This window comes from Coloeus monedula, assembly GCF_965178545.1.
Source record: "Coloeus monedula genome assembly, chromosome: 10".
NCBI classification, from domain to species: domain Eukaryota; kingdom Metazoa; phylum Chordata; class Aves; order Passeriformes; family Corvidae; genus Coloeus; species Coloeus monedula.
The window spans coordinates 20,761,710-20,787,445 of record NC_138790.1 but is presented as its reverse complement, the minus strand read 5'-3'; the positions used below and the strand labels follow the sequence as shown (position 1 = coordinate 20,787,445).

At 36.0% G+C, this 25,736-nt stretch overlaps 1 protein-coding gene across 1 annotated transcript in view; it reads left to right on the top strand.

Annotated features, from left to right (window-relative positions):
* Window positions 1-25,736, top strand: part of NAALADL2 (N-acetylated alpha-linked acidic dipeptidase like 2) — a gene marked incomplete at both ends in the record, with an annotated part of 311,905 nt that overhangs the window by 215,735 nt on the left and 70,434 nt on the right. The window contains 3 exons of the mRNA XM_082287835.1: window positions 1,463-1,555; window positions 5,593-5,798; window positions 7,314-7,433. Of these exons, the coding sequence (XP_082143961.1) occupies window positions 1,463-1,555; window positions 5,593-5,798; window positions 7,314-7,433 (419 nt within the window). The remainder of the gene's footprint in view (window positions 1-1,462; window positions 1,556-5,592; window positions 5,799-7,313; window positions 7,434-25,736) is intronic.

Here is a 25,736-nt window from a genome sequence, read left to right as displayed (position 1 = left end):
TGTCTTGCATTTTCCTTACTGGTTTGTTCAAGCAAAATCAGAATTGTCGTAGAGAAGACACATCTGTTGATAACAGAAAAGGTTTTGTCTGAATAAAAATAGAATAAATATTGCTAGTACATTTTTTTTTTAAACAAAGATCCTAGCAGTTGGCTTGCTTTTTTCAAAAACCAATGAAGACTAGTGAATTCAAATATATTTTATTTTATTTTTAATAGAATTTTAAAGTAAATTTACCATATGAACCAGCAAATGAACCCTGAAGAACAGTAACGATGTGTTGTTTTTATTTCACACGTTGCAGTAAACTCCCCACTTGCATATTCTGTGCATCTTGGGGAAAGAAACAGTAACAGATCTGTGGGAGGATAATAGCCTGGGACATAGAGAGCAGAATGCTCTGTGGAATATTTTAATTTCGGTCTGTGGCAGCTGGGGTACGGGCATGGAAGGAATTCTGTCACAGAGATGCCTTCAAGCACAGTTCTGCCACAGGGCTGGAGCATTTGTGGATGGAGGAGGATCTCCCTGCAGGTCTGGGGTCAGGCACTGGTTCTTGTCACACAACTGCTACTTTTTAACTTCCAGGCAGTTTAGGACATTTTCGTTTCTCTCCCATAGAAGTTGTGCCATTTCAGGTGAGCTGGATGTTAACACAATCTGTTATCATGCAAATTAAACGTTTGGAAGGTGTCAGCAGCTCCCCATGGTTGGTTGGTTGGTTTCCACTGTCACAAACTGCAGGAATTCATGTGGTTACTGTGTCCCACCTTCTTTTCATCTATTTAAACTCAGACATTTACTCTGCTCTGGCTTTATTCTGTGCTGCAGTCTCAACTGGCAATGCAAGCTCCTTACATTTTAGCAGCTTTTGAAGTTGTTCTGCGTTTGTATTTGCACCATTTTCTCATCTGATACCAGCTAAGCCAAAAACCTGGGCTGCTGTTCACAAAGGTACCACCAAAGGCTGTGCTGGCAAAGCTGTGGGGAGCTCTGACTGTTCCCATCTGATTTAACCGAGGGGTTTTTCTCCAGAAGGAAATGTAATACAAACCAGCTATAATTTGGTGAACATTACTGATAGATTGGCCTGGGTGAAGGATTAGGTGAGAAAAACCTATGAAGATTAAGGCCAATTTCGTTATCACAGAGTTATGTAAATCCTACTCTTTTAAATTTTTCCTTCTGTTGTATTCTGGCAGCATTTATTGAGTGAATTCAATGATCTTTTAACTCAAGGAGTAGAGATCTCTTTTGAGATTCTGGCTTTGAATCATGCTGCTAAAATGGGACTAAGAAACTAATGTCATATTTCATGTTCTGATCTGTGGTTCCTCTTAATTTTTTGCTTTTTTAACCTTTTTTTTTTTTTAATGTGTGTGGAATTTATATATGTGGCCTGTACATTTCTTGGCTAAATAAATAAGTTTAACATTTTCTTTTTTTTTTTATCTTTTAACAGGCAAAAAAACAATCAGTCTGAACATTCAGTCAGTCACAACTTACAAGACCATTTCTAATGTCATTGGATATTTAAAAGGAGCTGTATTTCCTGGTAATTATCCCTTTGTCATTTGTATTGATTATTTGTTTCATGATGGCTGGGAGTCATAGCTGGGATCAGGATCCTATTTTGCCAGATAATTCATTAATACAGAGGAAGGAAAAAGACTTTTTTGTAGCCATTTTGTAATTTATGACAGGAAAGAATACGAAGGTTAAACAAAGCATGAGCTGAAGGGGATATTGTAGTTACAAAAAGCATATTTTTACACAAGCAGCAGGTGTTGCACATGGAGCACAGAGAGTATCAGTAGTTTGTACCAAGTAACTGTGGTATTTCATTTTAATATGGTTTTAACACTTGCTGCTGCCTTATTTTGTGTTTCAATCATGCCTTAAGCTAGTTTTATACAATTCTATGAATAATAATTACTGTTCTCCATGTCTGATAATTGAACAGTAAGACTCTAAGTGCAACTGGGACATAAAGCACAACCCCCCTCTGTCCTTTGATGCTGTACATAGATAATGTTGTAATCAGGATATCATATGATCATTTTGAGATTATTTTGTTAGTAAGTGAATTTACCTAAAAGGTGAAGGGTTTCTGCAACATGAATGAATGCTGGTTACTTACATAGTGCAAACAGTTCCTGGTGTGCAGATGATCATCAAAACATCATCATGCTTGCCTTAATACTATTTTATTAGGTTATGAAGAAAGAATGATAATTTATTTACAGTCCCTTAGGAGGTGGGCCAGTCATTTCATATTTTAAGTAATGGAAAGAAGGAGGTGGAAAAAATTTTATTCCTGTTGGTGAATTAACGACTCAGTTTTGTGTGTGCAGAACGCCGTACTTCTCGCCAAAATTTTTGTTTAAAGCAACAGAGGAAACAATTAGCTCAGTGAATTTCATTTCTATGAAGGATTTAATTTCCTTGATGAATTTGAAGTTACCAGTCTGCTATTATTAATGTTTTGCAAATAGCTGTCATGGAATTGGAAAGGCAGAAAGTGCCATGTTTAGACATTCTGTCTGCTGAATTCTGAAAGAGAGGCAAGAAAAAGAATAATAAGTGTGCTTCAGTTTCTGTTTAACAAGTCTTCTATCTTCTCTATATCTGAACTTTTCATCTTATTACTACATTTTTAATCAGAAACTAATTTTAGAAGGTTTGGCAATAATTTAAGAATGTAAGGATTTATAAATAAGTGAAATAAGTGAAGTCAGTGGCAGTATCCAGATGGCAACAGTTTGTCTCATGGATGTCTGGCTCAACAAGGGCCATAACAACTGTCTTCTAGCATAGGCACAAGTTAAATGTCTAATGCACTGTAATGTTTTGTACAGAACTGATGTTAAACCTTTGTTTCTTTCTCTACTCCTCCTGGTTGACACTACAGTCATTCCTCCTCAATTGCTTTGAATCTTGATATTTTCATGGCATTGGTTCTCTGTCATTTTGATGGGGTGTTGCTCGTTTCATACGCATGAAATACTCACCTTTATGATCACAGAAGTGCAGAAAGAAGGCAAAATTTATCTTTAGTGCCTAATGAAAGACTGCAGAGCATCACCAAGGGTGGAATTTATTTCTTTTTGCTTGAAGACCACCTAACACACACAGAGAAGCACATCTCTGTAATGGTGACCTTAGCTGGCATTTGCTCTGAGGAGTAGGAACGAGCATCTGAAATGTAACTAAGATGGTGAAATATTTAGGAGTAGATGAAATGTGATAGTTGGTAGCATTTTTAAACCCAAAAAATGCAACAATGATTTTCTGTTGGACATGGTTAAAAATGGGATGTATAACAAGAAAAGACAGGATAAAGAGACTATTTTTAATGATAAATCCCTGTTGTCAAGCCCATCACTACCCTGAACACCATCCTGTCTTATCACCTCCAAGGGTATCTGATGGATATTTTTCTCTATCTCTAGTCCTTTCTCTTTTTTTTTTTTTTTTTGCCATGTGGTTCTGAGAAAGGACAGCTGCTTCCCCTGCAAGCATGACCATCCTTTCTTCTATGCTTTTCCTTTAGTCATTTGCTTTAGGGTATTACCTCTCTTTGAGGAAGAGATGTGCAAAGATGAAGAATTTCAAAGACACCAGCTGTTAGTTTTGCCCCTGCTCATTCAGCTGGCATCTCCAGCAGTAAGTTACTGCTTGCAGCTCCTTCTCCATCAAAATATCCTGCATTATTTTAATAAGGGCTCTCTCCTTTCACACAGTCTTATCATAGGCTAAACAGAAATTATTATACAGGGCAAGCATTGATCCTGTCTGATCCGTCTGTGTTAGTGGCACGTTCTTTAATGGCCTAGAGGCCTGTAAGGCCATTCATTTTGGTTCCTAATTCCTGTCATTAAATGAGTGGAAGATTCTGGTTTTTCATTGTCAGTGTAACCTATAATTAAGCGTTCCATGGTGGAACAGGCAAGTTGTAAAATTATGTGATTTAGATTTCATTTTGTTACATTAAATCATTATGTAAGTCTAGACTGACACTTTCTGTATCTGTTTTTTCAAAGAAATTCTCATTTCCACCCCCCCAAGCAGTAGATTGAAAACGTTGTGTTATAGGTACATAACAGATCCTCTCTTTGGGTAAAGCATTTTTGATTCCTTAATAAACAACATGCTTAAATATTTTGTTGAACAGTACTGCTAAAACTCCAGTTTGATAGAGAATGCTTTTATAATCAAAGTGTTCTATTAATATTGTTTCCAGGGAGCAGTCACTGCAAAACATACTGAGTAGATATTTTGATTTTATAAGCAAATACAAAATGTGGGCAACTATCTTAATCCACTTGGCTAAAGAAAGAAAAAAAAAAACTTTTGAAGGCAAAATGGCAGAGATTGCTGTGGATCTGGCATCACTTGATAACTGTTCTTCTATTGTCTATTGGTATCCTGAAATAGGGAAGGAACACCTTTAAAAGTCTAGATCTGGACCAGAAGGAGACTTTACAAAATACCAGGACAAAACCAGTAAGCAATCCTTCAAAGAGGGTTGTGAATTTATCTCACACAGAAGGTGTAATAGTTTAACAGCTCATTCAGAATAACTCTGCTTTGACTTCTTGACAAGCCTCAGTCACACCAGTCAGTCATGTTATGTCATAACACATTGGTTCTGGAATAAAATAAGGGGATTTTTTTTCCCTTGTGAGTGGTATTAGGGTTATACATAATGTCTTGAGAGATGAAGATTTAATTTCATTTATCTGGAAAAATTGGTTTGTTTTTTTTTGGGGGGGGGAGGGAGGTGGTTTGTGAGTAACCATAGGCATGTTCTCTATTTCAGGTTGAAACTTCTTGCTTTTCATTCTATAGAATGCTTTCTGCCAGCATTAACACAGCTGCTAGGTGTGACTTACCATTTCTATATCATTCATTATCTCTATCCCTCTGTCATGTCTCCTCTCTAAACCTGCAGTCCAGGTATTTTAATGTCTCCTTCCACGGAAGGCTAAGTCCTGATCTCTAATTTGGCTGCCAGCTGCTCAACTGCTGTTTCTGCCATGTCTTTTTTGAGATAGGGTGGGGAGCACTGAACACAGTCTTCCAGGTGAGGGAGTACTAATACTCTGTGTATTTTCTTTATGTTTCCCATTGTACTGCCACACCTTTTTTTTATATTTTTTTTGGATGCTAATGTGTATTGAAGATCATTTCCTGCTTATTATTTTGTAGTTTTTTCATAAAAATCTACTGTGAGCATGGAAATTTTAGATTGTTTATATGACCTAGTCCTGGCTGTTAAAATGATCTCTATCAGATCTATAAGGAAAGCAATAAGCAAACAATGAAGGCAAGGGCATGGGGATTAATTTAGAAAACTATATTTATTTACTAGTTCATTTTTAACTAGTACTCACAGTTTTGTGTATATTTGTTGTATGATTGTCTTGTATATGATCATGTACATTTTTGTAGACAGCTTTGTGTTGCATTAATGATATTACACACTACTAATACAGTTCATTTTTAGGGTTATTTGGAATTCTTTTAATCTGAGTATCCAGAAAAAAAAATTTATTGTTTTTTGGGGTTTTTTTTTATTCCTCATTTCAGACAGATACGTTGTCGTTGGAAGCCATCACAGCAGTCTGAAGGGTTATGGTGGGCAAGGATGGGCCAGCAGCACTGCTGTCATCACAGCACTGCTCCAAGCCCTGATGGCAGAGGTGAAAAGGGGCTGGAGGCCTGACCGGACCGTGGTCTTCTGCTCGTGGGGAGGAACAGCCTTTGGGAACATCGGCTCCTACGAGTGGGCCGAGGTAAAACAGCTTTAGGAGGAATCATTGCAATAAGGATTACTTCTGCTGAAAGCATGGAAACAATAGGAAATTACCACATGGAAATTGGGGCTCATTAACTGGTCTCTGAGGTCTGTCTGTGTTCATTCGTGTACCACATAGCAAATGCAGGGGAAGCATCTTTGGAGGCTGTTCCTGGGGATAATGAGATGGCAGGATGTGGCCATGGCTGTGGAGGTTGCACATACAGCACCTTTGGGATCTGATTTCCCTCTCTAATTCAGCACAGCATTGTGAAAGGGCATTGCCAGGGTTTGACAGAGGGAGGAAAACCTCAAAAAACAACATAGGTCCAGGAACAGCTTAGAGAGCTTTTCCACCTTCTTGAGGGTTTAATATTTAATCATTTTTAATTGATGGGCTTAGTGTGGGGAGAAGTGAATCAAGAGAGGAAGAAGAGAACCATGCCATGGTTTACATTAATTAGATAAACCTTGCAGTGTCTCCATGGCTGGTGGTGATTCACTTCTCACAGATTTGTGTTTAGGAGTTGGGTAGAATCCGGAACAGAAAATTCCTTGGGCTTTTACTTTCAACTTAATAGGAATCAGCTGATTGAAAGAAAATACTTCAAAAAGTATTGATGATCCTACATGGCTAAAGTGGACTTTGGGTCATAAATTAAAGGAGTAGCTGACAGAGAGTTTCATGGCTGCTTTTCCAACTCTAATGGTTCTATGAATTAAAACAGTAGATAAAATGACGAGTTAATTGCTTTTTACCATGCGTAAGAAGCAGACAGCCTTTATTGAAATTTCATACTTCCAACATGATTATTCTTCAGAAACAAGAGGGGGTGAAAAAAATCAAATTGAAAAGATCCAGGCTGGAAGCAAAATTTGTTAGGTTCCACTTCAAGTCAGCTTTGCATCAGATGTAATTGAGTTACACCCCTTCTGTTTAATATAAAGAGCCACTTCATGCAAAGAGGAACTCATTACTGAGAAGGCAAAGGGGATCCTTTTAAAAAAGAGATAATAATTGAAACAGTTTGTACATGCTATTTTTATAGTCTAAAATATAATAAAATGAAAACACTGGAAAAGTTATGCAATTCAAATCTGAATTTGGTCTCTAAATATTTGAGTCCTGTAACTGTTGATAATGACTGCTTTTGAAGTTTGTCTTCTGTCAGGCTTAAGTTTAAAAGGCCATCATGTTGTTTCACAGTGTGTAATGTTTTCATTTTTGGCCTTACAAGTGTAGTAATTTTTAATTCCTCCCAGACCTGTTTGCATTTTCTTTAGATGATGTGTGAAATGGAATTATAACTTCTGCTATGTAGAGAAATAGCACTAAGATACTGTTTGAAGTTCACAAGAGCATATTGTAAGAAGCAGTGGTTAACTAATACTCCAGGCATCACAGAGGAGGGAAATGTAGGGTGCAGTTTTCCCCTAGAAGGAACCAAAAGAATAAAACCAGCCTTAATTATAATGATGCATAGTAGTAACCATTCTTCTGCTTTTCTTGTAGGATCTCAAGAACATTCTTCAAAGAAATGTTGTGGCCTACGTTAGCCTCCATAATCCAATCACAGGCAACTCAACTTTACACCCTGTTGCATCCCCTTCTCTTCAGCAGCTGGCAGCAGAGGTTAGAAATAAAATATTTGGCTTCATGTGTGGTTTATGAAGTTACATGGTTAACCCCCTTAAAATCAGTTGGCAGTAGACAACGATACGTGGAAGTTGTGTTAAGAATTTTAACCTCACAAATACACATGAAGTGTTTTTTACTAAGTAAGCGGTTAAATTTTATTTTGAAAAATCATGGATTAAGAGGTTGGAAGGGATAACTTGTTTTTACCTGTTCGTTATACAAAGCCTCACCATACTTTCATGGCCTACAGCTTTTTTACCTTTTGACAAATTTAACATATTTGTTGTTCTTTAGCACAGAGCACATTTTTCTCATCCTATCGAGGTCTTTCCAGGCTGTTTCTCAATTTAAACCCGTGTATTTTCCAGATGTAACATGACACGTGGGGAGAGTGTTACTCTTACCATAATAAATACTGTCTAAAGTGAGTATGTCAGGTTCAGTGCTCAGCGATGCCTTTGCAGCTCATCTGGAGTCAGAATATTCCATGGTTGCATTGGTGTAAGAGCATATAGCCCTTGAACTAACGACCTTATTGCTGTTCCTGAGGTTTCTGAAATTATCAGTATTTGACATGAATGGAAAATAGTATAAGGCACATTCTAAATGATAAAACCAGTTTGAAGTGATATGCATGCAATGGAGTTCAGTTTGACTTAAATAAATTATGCTTTTTAGATGTTTTTTCTGTAAGTTTGCCAAACAAATACTTACTCTGATGTTTCTTTGACTTGCCTCTGAAGCATTTGTTAATAAACACTCATCAAAGCAGCATCTTGGATTAAATGCAGTTTAAGACTGGTCTGGCTTGGCAATTGTTCATCTAAGTTAGTAAAATGGTATCAGTAAATTGCTTCTTAGCAATGTCTTAACCACTTCTCCTGTCCAGTGATTAAGTGGTAATTTCCTCATGGAAAGAATCTGCATTTTTCTGTGCAAGTATGAGAAATGTGATGCAACATTGTTTAAGAGAAAAGAAAAAAGCTTCAGTTTGTGGAAAATTATTTATAATGTTATATATGTGAGTCTTTAGGTGTTATGGATATGTCAATTCAAATTTTATTATCAGTTTTAATATTGTATTTGCAAGAAATACTATCCTGAAAAGTTGCTAGCCTTTTGCTAACCTAGTGGTGTTGGCAGTTCTGTCTCCATTAAAACAAGTATTTGCCATTTAAGGGAGTAAGTTTATTACATTAGGTCCTTGAGCTGTTTGGTTTTTCCTCATTTTATTTCTTTGACTTCACAACACGATCCATGGCAGTGATCTGAAAGCTAAATTGTCTGGAGCTTTGCAGCAGTCTCTTTATTGTCTATTTATCACTTTATTAAGACTTGATTCTTTCATTCTAATAAATGTCATGTTAGTATGAGTGTTGCATTCATGCCCTCTATTTCGGAGAGGAAGCAAAGGAAATCTATTTTGCACTTCTACTTTATTTCTGTGGTGTTATAATATTTTGTAATTCTGGTAATAGCAGTTGTGTTCTGTTCAGCAGTATGGACAGAGCCCCTTTTAGCAGCCTTGCCTTGCAACTGTTAATTAGTAACACATGACCAGAACTTTTTTTTTAGTCCCAGTAAACACCTTCCACCTCACTTCTGTTTCTTTAATTTTGAGAGTGTATCCCTTCTGCATGTTTACCCTAAACCCCCATTTAAAAAGTAAAGGATAAAATGCCTGGGAGAATTTTATCTGTATGGCTTTCCTTTCTGTAGTATTTATAATTAATATAACTGTCATACAGTTTGTGACATTAAAAAGATTTGTGGGAATTATTGCTTCCAAATGCTGGCTAGATTTCTGAATTCATGTCAAATGTATTGACAGTGATGGAACAGCCCAGCACAGATCTTCATTTGTTCCCATGGGTGCTCACAATTTGCCATGTGTCCAGAAGATTTTCTCTGGAAAACTGATCTGCTTATAAAGAATATTGATATTACTTCCAGCACTTGCCAGGAAGACAGTGTAATTACATATTACCTCTAAGTTATGATAGTGCAAATGGAGTGAGATGTGACTTTTTGGAGCTCATCTCATCTTGAAGACATTGTGAGTCTATTCACATGAGGTTCTTGTTACAGGTGCAGGTTGCAAAGATAAGCTTAAAAATTCTAATGAGAGAAAAGGATCATTTTAATCTTTAAGAGCTCTGAAATTAGGTTAGAACAGAAAACAAGGTGAAAAAGGAATTTTGAATTAATGATATCAGTCCATTTTAAAATGAAAAGATAGAATAGCCTTTCTTGTTTAGTTAGATACAAGCTTTCCATAATTTGTGAATACATGGAAGATACTGCACTGTGCCTTTGGATTCAATGGCAAAACTCATAATTCCAATTTTAGACCACAACAGAAGAAACTGTCATGCATTATTTTTCTTTCTACTGCTAAATAGTGTCATAACATTGTTTGGAGGTAAGGGAGACTGAAATCTCACAATTTGTGTTGGGTTTTGTTCAATTCTCACTGTTGTACTAAAGTTGTGTGTGAAAGAGAGGGAGAATGTATTCCTAGGGAAAATTAATACATGTTAGAAAAGCCTGCAGAGTATAAGTTTTAGGATTCTAGGGATAACAGTGAAAAACTGTAGTTTGTCCTGGAAGAGAAGAATAATCACACTGTGGATGCTGCAAGGAGCATAATTTAAAGAGAACTGTGAGGAAATAGCAAACTTAAATGAGCCAATGCACACAGCAGTGTTCTCTTCCTGTGCTGTTCTTTTTTCTAAAATAAAAGCTTGGACAGCTGCTAATCGCTGCAGTTTCCAAAATATTTGTTTTCCCTTAATTTCTGGGGAAAAGTAGGGAAGAAGTTTTATCTGAAATGCAGTTTGTATGGACATTCTAAACTTAACAATGAAAAGAAGAATCAGGAAACTTTGTAAGTTGTCTGCTATGTGAGGTCTGGCAATCAGAGAATAGAATAAGCACTTGGCTAATTAACAGAGACCATGTTTCTTAAAGATGTTTTGTGTAAAGGGATTATATCTTCATATTAGTTGCAGGTTTCAAAAGGGAGCTACATAAGCAGTCTGCAAATAATAATTTTATATGCCTGTCTGTGGGATTCTGGTTGAAACACCAAATTAACACGAAGAAGCTAATTTAAATATTTGGATTAATTAAGCAAAGAGGAACTCAAACAGTTCTGAGACCTTGACATATTTAATTCAAATCTTTTTTATATAACTAATTAGTGTCCACATTAACAAGAGGGAAGTACTGCCAAGTTATATTTTTGTCTACTGTTATTTTGTGAGGAAAATGATGGTTAATTCGCTTGCTCAGTTGGTGAATCACCATTTGTTGGCAGAGTGTCATTGGTAAATTGGGTTTGTTCAAGGCTGGGATTCATTCTCTCTAAATAAGGCCATTAATGATTTTTTCTATAATGGACATGTCACAAAAAAAAAAATATTATGAAACATAAATTCATTGCTGTTGTCTTTTAACTGATTGTGTGACCATCAGACTCCAGGTCTGCTGTTACTGCTGAGCCCAACAAAACTTACTGCTCCTGTCTCCCAAGGAAAAGAGTGATTTACAGCTATTGATGAACGAGTTGATCAGTAAAAATGACTGTGCCAAGTATTTTTCCATGCTATTTATCAGTATTTGTTTCCACTAATGGAGTAAAAGGCATAAAACATCTCTGCATTTAAAGGTGGTGTTATGGACAGAACGCTCTTTTTTCTTTATGAAGTAGAACCAAAGATAAGCTTCTGCATAGATGTTACTATCATTATTTCTTGATCTTTTTTCAAAAAAAAACCCCTTACATTAATGTCAGCATTGATTCTCTTCTTTCAATTTCTCTGTGTTTCTCATTTATTTTTTTATACTTTCATCATTACTAGTGGATTTCCTAGTGCTGTATATCAGTAGTTGTGAGTGAGAAAAAACATGATTATTTGAGTTGCTTGTTCTATGCCTTATAACAGAAGATTTTTGCTTCCCCATGAGTTTTCAGTCTTTACCTATTATCACTTTTAGCATTATATTTGATTGCTGGTGTTCCTTTTTGTGTATGTGTTGAGAACAAAAGAAAATCTCTTGAGAATCAGAAGTTTATGCTGTCAACTTCTGTCTCAGGAATTCCTAAGGATTCCTAATCTGAATGATGCTGTTAATATAGACAGTACTTCATTGCAAACTCTATTAAATTATTAAGATGCTGCTTCTCTAGTGGGAAAAGTTTCATTTAATGGTGGATTTGATTTGCAGGAGGGTTTTTTTACATCTTCTAACCACTTTTTTCTTTTGATAAAGTGCTGCTTTGTCCACTGTTACCTATATTTTTCATCCTTCTTCCAAATTGAATAATTTTAATAGAAAAATGCTGATTCAGACAGTGAGTAATTTAAACCTACTCATATATTCTGATGTTAGGAAAATACTATTGCTGTTAAATGTGGGGAAAAGGGTTTGTTAGCAAGGCATAATGCAATAATGAACCAGTTTTCCAGCTGTGATCTTACTGGAGATCTGGTACAGTCCTTTGTTCCTGATGACTCCACCTTTCTGCTTCCATGTCCTTCCCTGTATTTACAACATAGATTTCTAACAGGTGTAAATGATGTATATTTTCAGACAGGTTTTCATGTTTTGAAATTTAAATGTCTCTTTGATAGCTATTGTGAATGAAACTGAATAAATCTGAGCATTTTATTACCTTTAAGTGTAATGCTGGAGTAGGGAAGTAATTCCTTTTCTGCTGCAAAAATGGGGTTTGGTTCAAGGTTTCTATTGTCCAATCTAGTTAATACTGTCTCATATAATGAGCTGTTCTACATAAGGGAATTGTTTTTTCCTTCCAGACACTTTAGCCAGATGAAAGTATTAGAAAAACCAACTTCACTTCTGTCCAAATATTCCTTTGTTTGATTTTGTCTTGATTATTTCTCTCCAGAACTGACTTTTCATGATGATAGAAAGGTGTTTTCTTAGCGATAGAAAAGCTTTCATGTCGAGAGTTTAAAAGTAAAATTTAGTTCTTACAAAAGAAGATAGATTGAGAGCTCTGGACATTTTAAATTTTCTACATAAACACAAATCATTGTTTCTTGCTGTTTCTCTCATCATCATTAACTGTGTTGCTGACTGAAATTAAATTGACTCAATAGCTGTAAGCTGTGCTACACAAACGGCCCATGGGAAAGAAATGCACATGCAAAAATTAGGTGTATGGCAAAATAACCAGAAAGAAAAAAAGCGCCTTTAAATCAGAATTGATAAGACATTAGTATAAAATGAAATGAGGCTTAAGTCAGGTTATGTTGTTTGGCTCACAACAGCTGCAGCCATGGGCTTTACTATAGCATGTCACAGAAAAAAAATCCTAATTTTGTGCAGCACAACTCACTCTTAAGTTTGCAGATCCATGTTGGGAAAGAAAGCACCTGGATAATGAAAAGCAGACCATTAGTTTGTCATAAATAAAAATGTGACCTATTTTCAGTAATGCAGTATATATTTAACCTTGCCAAAAGTATCAGTATGGCCTTTCTGAGCGTGCTAAACCTCGTATCCTCCAAAGGGGAAGGTTTGAAGTGCTCTTTAGCACAGTACTGCTCCCTCTGTCTCAGTGTGCCTTGGAGCTGTGGTGGATTATTCTTTGGAAAAGCATGAAGATATTTATTTTTAAATTATGTACCTCTCTTTTCTGGTGTAAAATGGTGAGCTGTTTCATAGAGTACTGAGCAGGTCACATACTGAGAGGTCAGAGTGGGAAAAGCTGCAGATTTGTAGAAACCAGGGAAGGTGTGGGGTTTGTTTTTTGTTTGGGTGGGGTTTTTTGGTTGGTTGTTCGGGTTTTTTGGTTTGGTTTGGTTTGGTTTTTAAGCTATTTCTCCCAGGAACAGTAAAAGTATTTCTGTAGGATGGTAAGCCACTAACTGAGGTGAAAATGTTGAGCTGAGCCCCAGTGGGTGCAGTCTGGAATTCCTGCTCATGCTGAGAGATTTTGAGGTTAGATGTTCTCTTTCAACATAGACCCTTGCCATGCTTGGAGGACTCTTACCTGTCTTGTAGGGTTCAGGTTTAGAAATCACCACAAAATTATGGGCATATTTTTGTTACATAAATTTGTCACCCCTTTAATTTCAGTGTTGTCGCAGTAACAGTTCTTACATGTGAAAACAAAAGCTGGATTGCTTTAAGGCTGTTAATTGAATTTCTGCGTCTCTTGTTTAGGCATACCTATATAATAAATATTAAGATTTGAGAAGGAAAGAAAAAGGGAAAAGAAAAAAAGCCAAAAAAAATCCCCAAACAAACACCTGACCTGGTTAATGTCAGTTATCCGAAGGAAAAAAAACCCTCAGAATTTTAACTTAGACATATTTATTGGCAAGAACTTAGTAATGAATTTCTTTGATGAATTCATTGAAACCAGGTGTGAGGAAAATCATTCCAAATCCATTTAAAACTGTGATAGTTTGAATAATCACAAGCATAAACTTGAACTGTTCTGGGGTTTGCCTGGTTTGTTCATTCTTCATCTCTTTACCACAAGCATATTGTGGTGATGGTGTCGCATCCAGTGTAAAAAAAGAGACTAAACAGAGCTAGAAGGGGGATTATTGGGACACCATAAACTGGGAATGTGAAATTTCAAAAGTAATTTCAAGCCAATTGAATATATGTGGGAAAAAATGTGTATTTTCCAAATTATTCCTGAAGTTTTAATTAATTTAATGTAATTAATTGTCATGTAGTTGAGATGCATTTTTATTTATTGAGTCAAAAAGCCACAATTCCCACAATTCCTGTCTTGAAGTACACACAGAATGGGACCTCACTGAATATAACAGAGAAAAATTTTGCAGCAGATAATCTCAGATGTCAGGAAAAGCCAAAATGCAAGAAATAGTTTTCTTGGAGGTTCTGCAAAAAGCTTTCTTTCAGCAGCTAAAAGGTCATAAAGCTCCAACCTTTGTCTCTTGACAGAGCATTGAAAGGGATTTCAAAACCTGTTTTGTAGCCTTCTATTTTAACACTTTAAATGCTTAAGTTTCCCTTCAAGAGGAGCCTTAAAACATATTTAGGAGAGCTGCTGACTTCTTTACTTTGTGTCATGTCATCCTTGTCTCAATTAGATATGTTACTGAATAATTACTTGAAAAAGGATCAATGTTCTACTGTCCATAGGTAATTTGGCACTAGAAGGGAGACTTTTAAAAACAAACACCCCCTAAAAAAATCAAATTGGAAACTAGCTTCCTCTCAGTTTGAACATGGTTCATTTTTTATTCTAACATGAGAATGATCACTTTTCATTTTAGTTGTAAATATTTTTAAAAAGCTGCACACCCAGTTCTAATTTATTGCTATTTATTTTTTTTTTTAAGGCTTTTGAGCACTCCTAGGAAGCCACTGTGTTTTGTGTCTGAATGGAAAGGAAAAACATAATTAGTGTTAAGGTTAATAAACAACTCGTGGGTTGGTGTGAATAGAGATGTAGGTGGTCTTCCTGATGTTTCATACATTAGCAGTGTTGTGACAGGCAAGGAAGAGATTTGCAACAATTCTGGCTAACTAAAAGTTTTGAGATCACCTCCTAATTTTGCAGTTTGAAATCCAAAAATATGTCCAAACATTTGTGGAATAAACCCTTAGTTTATTCACATTTTCTACTACTGGTAGTTAAGTAATAAATATCTGTTCTGAAAAGCTTTTTGGTCAGTTAGCTTTTAGTTTTAAAGTTTCTCTCATGAAATGGACAAGTGACCAGTATACTTTTAAAATCCTGTAAGTTCAGCAAGTTTTTATGTCAGGCTTTTATCAAAAAAAATGACGGAGGTTAAAAATCAGTAGAAAAGGAGGAATTTAGGCTACTAGGCAACATAAAAAAATAGTACAGAAATACTTCAAGTTGTTTTTTCCTTTCAGGTTGGGATTAGAATGAGGGGAATGGTTGTTTATGGTCATTTTAACTCTATAAACATAAATCTATAGTCCACTAATTAATAACTTACGGGCAAAAGAGAAATTAATGTTATATGGAATAGGCTGACATGATAGCTGGTGTACATGAACTCCATAGTACTATGATATTTTAAATTTCTGTGTCTCATGCTAGTTACAAAACATCTTATTTGCTTTTAAATTCATTATTTTTAAATAAAAAAAAAACTTGTCTCGTATGCTGTATTTTATTTCTTGCATTTTTTTTCTGTTGCATTTGGCTCCTTGTCAAGGTCTGTGTAATGATTAGATTTTTATCTGAGACAAGTAGCAGTCGTTATTTGCAGCTGTCAGTCAAAATATTTAATTAACTCCAAACACCACAAAAGCATCATAAATCTTATTTACAAAATATGTTCAAGTAAGCTTGTAAAACATTTGCCTGCTAAAAACAGCTAAAATGGAACTGAATGCTCAGAATCGAGGGTGCTTTGAAACCAATTATATTGGAGTACATATTTCTTTGGGGCTCTGGGGAATTGGGGGAGGGGGCAAAAAAAAAATCATTTAAAGTCTTTTTCTCCCTGTAAATTAATGGATCATTGTTATAATTGAAACAAACATGTAGTTTACTTGGTTTGAGTTTGTTTTTTGGTTGTTTTTTTCTAGAAAAGGAAATGAGAATTTTATTTTACAGATGCCAGATAGGAGGTGTGATGAGGTAGGATGTACAAACAAATGAATATGCAAAGCACCTTTGATGATACAAAAAGAAGACTTACAAGGGCTTCAAGCAATCGTTTGATTCAACTCCTTGCTCTGCTGCAAAAATGAGTTTCTCTGATGTGTTTCAGCTTCTAGTCTACAAGATTATAAAACTTTCTCAGATGATCTGTGCCTGACTTCTATCACAGTAATTTGGAACAATTTTTATCATTTATTGAAGTCACCACAGTTAAAGAGTAATGTTTTTTTTTCCCTTTCTTGCATGGGTGATCTTTATTCTTTTTTGCAACCACCATTTTACGTATTGAACAAAAGCTATCATTATACACAAAAGAAAATTACACACTTTGTACGCTGAATATCAGCTTCAGAGAATTGGTACATTTTCCTCAAAGTTAATGTGAAATTTGGTGTTTGAGATTAACTGATGTGTTTCAGACAAGCAAGGGAAGTGACTTTTGGATTAGTTTTTACCATGACTGACGTTTTTCAGATTAACTAATAGGAAATCATAAAAATTAGAGAAGACAGTGTAGGTAATTTTCTCGGTCTTGCTAAGTAAATATTATGTTTTTAAATATTGTAAGTATACCACACACAGCATCTGTAATTGCAAGTTACTACAGAGCTATGGCATCCTGTCAGTGAAATGAAGAAAAAGCTTAAATGAATTGTGCTGTAAAGTCTCAGTATCCCATAAGAACAGAGCCCAGGGTATCCAAAGTGAACTGAAATGTGGAGGCCAGGGGTGTTCTAGAAGCTAAAAGTGAGATAACATTGAATTAACATTACAAAGGAGAATTGCAATGACCTCTGTAACTGTAGATTGATTAATATTGATAATAACTCAAGATAAAATGAAATTATAATTGATTTTAAAAGGATTTAGAAGGAGGGTAATTAATGCCAGTAAGATTTTTTTCACAGATGACATCTCTGTGTCACGAAAATTCTTTTTAGTCTTTTGAAGAAATCCCATGTTTATTTTGTAAAGGTAGCAGCACAGACTTTAATGTAACATCTTCTGTGGTACTCTGGAAATCACAGTAAAAACAGTGGTTTAGGATAATTACTAATCATGTATTTCTAGTTTACACAAGCTGACTGATAAATCTTCAGAGGTGTTACATGTCAATGGAGAACTGTCTTGGAATGGAGCTTTTCCTACCAACATTTTTCAGACAGAACCACTAAATTGAGTGGTAGTCAACACCTTCATTATTTATTGGATAGAAACCTGCTACTCACATGAAAACAATTGATCTCAGTATAAAAATATTCCCCCTTTTTGAAAGAAAAGTGTAAAGTAGACAATATGAATGTTGTGTTTGGCTTCAGACCCACAACTCTGAATTGTGGCAGAAAGGATGTTATTAAATATATCTGAGTTCTTACTTGTGAATTCTGATATAAATGCCAACCATACCAACAACCAGGACAATACAAACCATGTTCTGGAACTTCCAGGCTGTTTATAATTTGAAAATTCCTGTGTGTGTGTGTGTGTGTGTGTATGTTTGTGCAAATACACACTTGATTTTGTACCTACAAATAAAACTGGTAAGCTTACGAAAACTATTCCTATCCATACAATCATTTGTATATACAATTATAGCAGTGAGGCCAGAGATACAAACTGTGGCAGGTGTAATGCATGGAGAAGGATTTAATATTGAGAAAAAGGAGTTCATGTTTATGGAATTCAGTAGCTTTAGTCCATTAAAATATATTGGGTTGTGAAGGAAATTTTTTCCACATTGCTGACTAGAACCTGCACCTTTGAAAATTCATGTAGATGCTGTATTATTTAGTATTCTCAGAAAAATATATATGTAGCATTCACTAGTCTTCCTTACCAGAGTAAATAGCTTTAGATTGCACTTTGCTGGATTTGTCAATTTGATTTCTCAATTTGTGCCGTGAAAACATTTCTTCCTTACAGACTGTGTGTGCATTGTTTCAGGAAGTTAGATTTATTGCATCAAAATTAACTTCTAAAGATCAGACTTTGAGGATTAAACCTGAAATATAATGTTCTAGGTACTTTTCTTAGATTATATTGTGCAGTAATTAGAAGCTATCAGTTTTCTGTATTATAGAACTCTGCTAATCAGTTCTGAAATAAAATACATTATCAGCCTTTCTGTGATTTGCTTGCTTGCTATGAAAAAGCTGTGACATATCCCTGAAACCTTGTTAATAAAACTCCACATTTTCTTAACAAAATTTAAATGTGTTTTTAGTCCTGTAGTACTTGACAGTACATAGAAATAAAAATATCCCTATTCAGTGCTATACTTAGGTTTTGGAAATATCTCAGATAATAATCTTAATTTTCAAGGTGCAAACAAACACATCATTTAGATGTATGATGAGTTTTGGGTAATAGCTGGCTGCTCTGTGTTTCATTGAAGATCTTTTCAAAGTTCCTTGGACGAGATCAGATTCATGTGTCTGGTTAAAATTACATGTTATTCAGTTAGTTGTAGTTCTTCTCCCAAGACTTAATATTTCATAGTTCTTGAAACCAAGTTCAAGTGAACGTCTGTGAAGTTCTTCTATGAAACCAGAAAGAAAAAGTCATTTGACCATATGGCTTTTCCCTTCTCTAGCTTTTTCTCTTCTCCTTTTCTCACTGCTATTTTTTTTCCTGTACAGAGGCAACACCAAGGACAGTTTCTCATGGTTTAAGTAGATAAAAGTTGGAAGAATCCAGTCAGGAAAAGAGTATTACAGTACCCCACTGCTGTAAAAATAAAATCATTTGACATCTTTTGGATCATTTAATTTATCTTGCAGTGGAGCCTGGAGACCTGTATTTGTGGTGCTGACACACTTTAATAAATCTGCTTTGTGATTATCTTTCTGAAAAATTCGATTTCTACAGATACTCGATGTCTTAAGTGCAAGTACTGTTGTTATGCCATTTGCTCAATTCCCACTGAAGTCCAGAAGAGGATTTTTATATGGAAAGTATGATGGTAGTTTATTGACCTTCATGGTCTGTGTGGAGTGGTGGGAGTGACTTTCCTTCAAAGAATGAAAAATACGTTTTGTGTGTGGCTTGAAGGGGGTGATTTGTTCATGCATCATTGCTATTGAGAAGTTTCAGTGTCAGACCACAGGTTTCAGGGCAAGGTAAAGCTTTGTCAGCAGTAAATTTCTTCAGCCTTGTTCCAGGCTGGTGCCATGAGGCAAGATCAGCCATAGTTTACCCATGTGTCAAGAGAGTTCTTCCAGAGAATTATGTCTGATTTTCGGTGTTCTGTGCCAAAAAAAAGCTTCTTCATGTGCGTCTATTGCGATTAAACTTACTCCAGTCTTTGATTACAGTAATAAAGCCAGAGATTTTGATGGCCAATTTCTCCCCCACTTCAAAAACCTGACTGTTGGACTGGCTATACCATGGTTGTTTATATATACGTGTCCCCTCTTACCTGGATAATGTGGTGTTGTGGGTCTGTCCTGCCTCTGTGTGCATTGTAGAGGTGTGCAGGATGATTCAGTAGGATTTTAGGGTTCTTAAAAGAGCTGATATAGTATTGGATATTGGGAATGTGTGTGGAGGAGCAGGGAATATGTGGCATGTAATATGTTCACTTGTAGGACATGGATAAATGATTTTCCGGATAAATGATTTTCCTTGTTATTTCGTAGTGAAACCCTTGAGTTTATGTTATGCTCATAAACAGCAGATTGAAGATCTCAGCACAGTGAAAAGAAAGCCCTGCATGGGGAAGGGGTGGCAGAAGGCTGACCTCAGCAGAGTTGATGCATCTGCTTTTGTGGGTCAGCTTTGTGATAAAGCTCATCAGGGTGTCTTTACAGAGCTGATTCGCATGTTGGCAAGTGGTGGTGTGTTTGGGAAGTAGTGCTAGCAAACATTTCTGCTAGAAATGCCACAGATCCTGAGTTCTGGGTAGCTCAGGAAGTGTGACATGGAATGCTGATAGTAGGTTGGAAATGTAAATTAGAGTAGTTACAAGCTGTAGTATCCATATTACACCCAACTGTGGGCCTAATTTCTAACATTAGGTGCTGCAATACAAGTGCAAATTTTGCTCTTTGTGTGGTGTGGTTTGGGTTTGTTTTGTTTTCCAGAAGTAGGCTGGAGTTCTGGGGTGGTTTGAGCCATGTGGTTCCCTGAGTGGGAGCCACTGCTCCTGCTCCTGCAGGCATGTGCTGTGTGTACTGAGGGGATAGTGTTGGTCATTAAAAACCCCATAAATTTACTTTCATGGTTTGCTTTACCAGGTGAGCCTTAATTCACTGTTGTTGGAAGGATGTCATGGAAGCTTTCTCTCCGAATTTTTTCTCTTTGTGCTATTGTATTGAAAACCAGTGAGGAGTATGTTGCTGCATATTCATTTGGCATCCAACCTCCCACGACTGACCTGTTTGGGATACTCATGAGATCCTGAAATATAACTCTTCAAAGAATAGAGTGAGTGTATCTGTCCCCTTCAGAGTGATGAGACATCTTTCTTCTTTTTTTTCCTGTGGGGTATGGAGAAGCAAGGCTGTAATGTCACTGGCATAAATTATTTATTATCCACTTGGAGGGTTTGAATGATGCATCCCAAAAATGAGTAGCATGGCAGAGCCTGATCATCACAAAGTTAGACTGCACCAAAATAGGTTTGCAGTCTTTCTGACTCTCTGTATTACAGAATGAGAATGCCTTCAGGCGTTCAAAATGCTTTACAAGCCACAGCTTGGAGTACAAAATATCAGCCTTTTGAAAATGAGGCCTTGTTGTCAAATCCTAATCATTTTACCTACTTAAGCTGTGTTTTTATATTAGCAACAAATCACAGCACAAAACATTTGGCAAGTCATGCAGTTCTTGTCAAGTCCCAGATCATTAGTGTTTTATACTAACCAAATTAATTTGCATTTTATCAAACCTAGGTTTCACAGTATCTCAGTTATATGTGTGACAAGTAACACTGACCAGTTTTCCTGCTGCTGCATTAACAGCAAGAAAAACCTTGAGCACCATTAAGTCCAGGAGAGTTCTACTTTTTACATTATCAAAAAACAGAATGAGTGCATCCTTTAATTACAAATCCAACCATTCCATGCTCAAAAATTGCTTATATTCAAAACTAGATTTGAAAATATAAGCTCTAAAGGAAAAAAGCATCCTAAGTTTTCAGTGTGTTCAGAGTTGGCTCTGGAGACAGGTTCCCTCTTGATACAGTATTTCTGGGTTGTCCATCGTAACAGAATACAATTGTAACCAGTTTTCTGAAATTTACCATCAATAAACGTAACGCACTCAATAGTGAGGCTGAGCCTGTGGTCATGGAAATTCAGTCTTTTAAGTCACTTTACCCACATTGTTGGAGAGTGTTCCTTTACCTCTGGTGATGAAAAAAATATGGAAGAAGTTCTAATGCAGTATTTTCTGGGGTAAGCGCATACTTTGGAGAAACACAGCTACCAAAGGTGTGTGCAAGTTTCTCAATTAATTTTTTTAAACCTTATAACTCTGTATTTTTAAGGTACTTGGAGCTGCTGATGGCGTTCCAGTTGCCGTCTTGCCACTTATATAATTCATGCTGTGTAATTTTAGCTTAAAATATTTGATTGCTCTGAAATTCTCTTATCAAATGGGAACATACCTGCTTGATTTTTACCTTCCTTAAAAAGCCATTAAAATTCCTAGCAGTTTGTACTGGGTGTTGGCAACATCTGACTCAATGAGGCATGGGACTTCAATTTGGGTATAGGAAGGATAAATGTAATCCAGAATCATATAGCAAGCATCAGGAATCAGAGAGAGACTGTCAGTAGATAAAGTTAAATGTAGAAAAAGTGCAGGATGGAAAATTAAATTTACACTATGTAATTTTTTACTACCTTGCTTTTGTATTTCTTGCCAGTTTGATGTAAATTTTGCATCTAAAACGTGATTTAGTCCCATGAAGTACCATTTATTACAAAGATCTTACACTGATGGTCATATTTTTTTTAAAAATAAGACAATTATTTAAAAGTATGCAAATGCTGCTTAACAGAAACCAAAGCCTTGAACAAGAATTACAGGATTAAGTTTGTCTCATGTTTTCTAGCTGTAAACTAAATAAAAAATAATTCCAGTTTGCAAAGTAGTGCAACATACAATGATATATTTAAATTTTTTGCTCCAAGCATAGATATTTATCCATGGTTTGTTTTATAACCGCTGGTATTGTAATTTGCCTTTTTTTTTTAGGAAGCCGCCATTAAAATGCAAAAATTCCTTCACGCAATTTTGAAAGGTACAACTGGAGTTTTATTTTTGGCAGCTTGTGTTGCTTAGGTAAACTGACTTTTCCTCAGTTCAGTAGAAATCTGAATACAACATCAGAACTGGTTCTTGGCTAATCTTGGTTTGACCTGACCTTTTGAAAGTATTCTGTTTTTCATCATTTTCTGTTTCTTCTTCTCCTCTGGGTGAAAAAGGCCTTCTCTGTCATGCTGAATACCTGCAGGCTTTTTCAAAGAACAATTATTTTAAAGCCATGTGGTTTATCTCTGAGGCAGTTTTTTCTTGTAAAAAATGTGGTACTCCCTTCCTGCACGGCCTAAAAAACTGTTTACTCTTGGAATTTCCAGGTGTGGTGCTTTTGTGTAAGAAAACACAGAGTACTTTGGAAGTGGGGGAATGTTAAGTGTCTAATGGTGATCCCTGGGGTTGTAGTGATCTGTTTGAGAATCACCTGCCCTGTCATGAATATCAGAGGGATTCAGATGATGCCGAATTCTTTGTCCCTGATGACTTTAAACATGATTCTTGAGGGAGTTGTTTTTCCCTGGTGACAAGTTCCTCTCGGTGGAACATGTGTGTGTGCAAGGAACGTCTCTCACTTCACTGTGTTCAATGCTGAAGAACCCAAACTAGGAGCAGTTTCTGGGAGTTAAACTTCTCTTTTCTGTGACTGATTTGCTGTGCTACAGAATTTCACCACAGCATTCGTGTTGCCCTTAAAGATCATTAAATAATGTTCAGATTTTAGGTATTTTCAGTAAAGCTTCATACTTGTTTAAATGAAAATATGTATAAGCAGGAAGGAAAAATTGCTAAGAAACTAAGGAGCCAGCATTTTACTCATTTTAAATTAATTATTGTAATCTAAATATAACATTAATTAAATGCAGCAAGGTTTAGTCACTCTACCTCATAGGATTTCTTGGTGTAGTTTTAATCAGGTAATCAAATGATTGCATTGTATAAATAGGCAAATACATCACATTAGTGGTGGGTAACATTCAGGCTATTTAAACCACAACAACTCTCCATCTATAGAATATTAATTATCACCAGCACATTTAGATTTTCCTTTCTTATGTAGAGAAAGAATGAATATAATTTAGAATTATATTTATGCACATACTTGAATCATGTCAGTTTGGTAAGGTTCAAAATTGGGGAAATGTTGTGCATTTAATTTTTATGTAGTTGTTTTGCTTTATGATGTTGGGTAAGGCAGAAATATTAGGTACCTTGCTTGCCTTTAGTTGATTTGAAAGCACTTTGAGGTCTACAGGGCAAAATGCCTTATTAAATCTCCCTAATAATTTTATGAAGAGCTGATTTGCATTAGTAGCAATATATAATCAATCAGTAAAGACAGAGCAGAACAGGATGTTTATAGCCAAACCTGTAGTCAGCTGGAAGAAAACAGAGAAGTATGCTTGCATAGAATTAATGCAATTCCTAGGAACTCCATGATTTTTTTTCAATAGCCTTTTGCAGTCATCCAGTAATATTTTTTAAGAACCATCAAGCCCTCTGCCTCTAATGATCTGTTTGCTGGAGTGTAGCAGGTGTTTCTAGATGAGAGACACAGACCTGTGAGTCCTTTGCTGTGCAGCTTCTCTGGCCTTTACTACCTGTTGCTGTTGATTTACATGTTTATAGTAATAAAGATGCTAATCTCTTGCCTTCTGCATTTTTACAAGGTCTGTGGTGAATTTAATAAATTCTGTAGCTCTTTCTTTAGGCAATTTTACTTCCTCTGGATGGTCTCTTATACTTCAGGTCATTAATTGCACCAGTCCCTGACAAAGGTGGTGATTCAGCTCAGAAATAGAGATTGATTATTCATGTAGAATAAGCTTCCTTGTTGTAGTTCTGAAGCTGGGATCACTGACATAGTGTAAGAATAACTGGTCATTCTTTACTTGCCCTGTTGAAAGCTCTTAAGACGTTTTAATCCATTTTCAAAAGGTGGTAATGTTTTAAGTTAAGCTGGAGTCAAGTAAAGAAAATTAGTAACCAGAACCAACTAATAAGATCTGCAGTGAAGTACCACTTGATTATACTTTAGATGTGTCCGATCTATTTTAGAACATTAACTCAAATGAAATGTATTTAATTGGCCATATGGTACTCTTCATTTCCTCAAATTTGTAACATAAACCTGTAAGATGGTGCTAAAACCCAAAATGAGCTCCAGAGAAATAAAATCATGGGATTACGAATACTACGTGTGAATCCTTGCACTGACATGAAGCACTCCATGATTACTGGCTCACAGTGGCTTGGTTTGTTTCCAGTGAGAAGTCTTGACTGACACAGTGGAGCTCAGCCTGAGCAGCTGAGTGCTTAAATGCAGCCAGTCTGTGTTTTTCCTGTAAGGCTAACCAGCTGAAGAAATACAGTTTGGCCACTCTACAACAGGGAGTTAGCTGTGTGTTGCTAATAGTTTATCCCAGATACATTTTCAAAGTTTTTTTTTAATTAATTTTATTAATTTTATTAATTGTAGAACACTGTTCTTCTTTAAGTCCATTAGTCTGGGGAAACACTTCATTTGTTTAATGAATGCAAAACAACTTTGCAGTTGTTACCAAGGAGTTGAAGAATGCTGGTGTTGTAGAGTCTGCATAACAATAAAAACAGATTGGAAGAGCACAGCATCTTGCATGTAAAGCATTCTCCCATATTAGTGCTGGGTTAAATATTTATTGTTGAACTTGTCATTATCAGAGACTTGTGTGTCAGAACTGTGAAACTGAAATAAAACAGTTAAACTCTTAAAATGCTGTACTATTGAATTGAACATTGCTATCGTAAAAATATTAATCCTTCACCATCAAGGATAGTGATATAAAACCCCCAAAATACCATATTTTATAGTCCTCTTAACCAAAGCTGTAAACATTTCATATGTGAACTTCACACATAAGAAAAAATAAATTTCGTTGTTGCTGTAGGAAGACATCTCTTCAGCTCCTGGTAGGCTGGTTGGAGTGGGGGTTGGTGGATATTCAGAATTAACTGTCAAAAGCTGTATTTCACAATTTCACATCAATCAGTGAGCCTTTAAACATCAAAGGAAGAACAGGCTACTCATCATTTATGAAACTTGACCAGCTTTGGTGGTGGGCAGTATGAAATGAGGAGAGTCTGATCTCTGCTGCAGTGTGGAGCACTGGGTGATCCTTAAATGCCTTACAATTCCTGGAAGGAGCAGTGGATCTTGTACAGAAATATATGCATAAAATCATAAACATGGCTTTTTGTGTGGATGTGTGCTATGCAGTGGGTTTGAGTGGGAGAGACTGTAGGAGATACAAGTGTGGTTATTAAAAGCACCTTTTCCAATGACTTTGTTGTTTGCGTTTCTGCCATTTCTGTTAGAACGTTTTGGACAGACCTTAAACAAC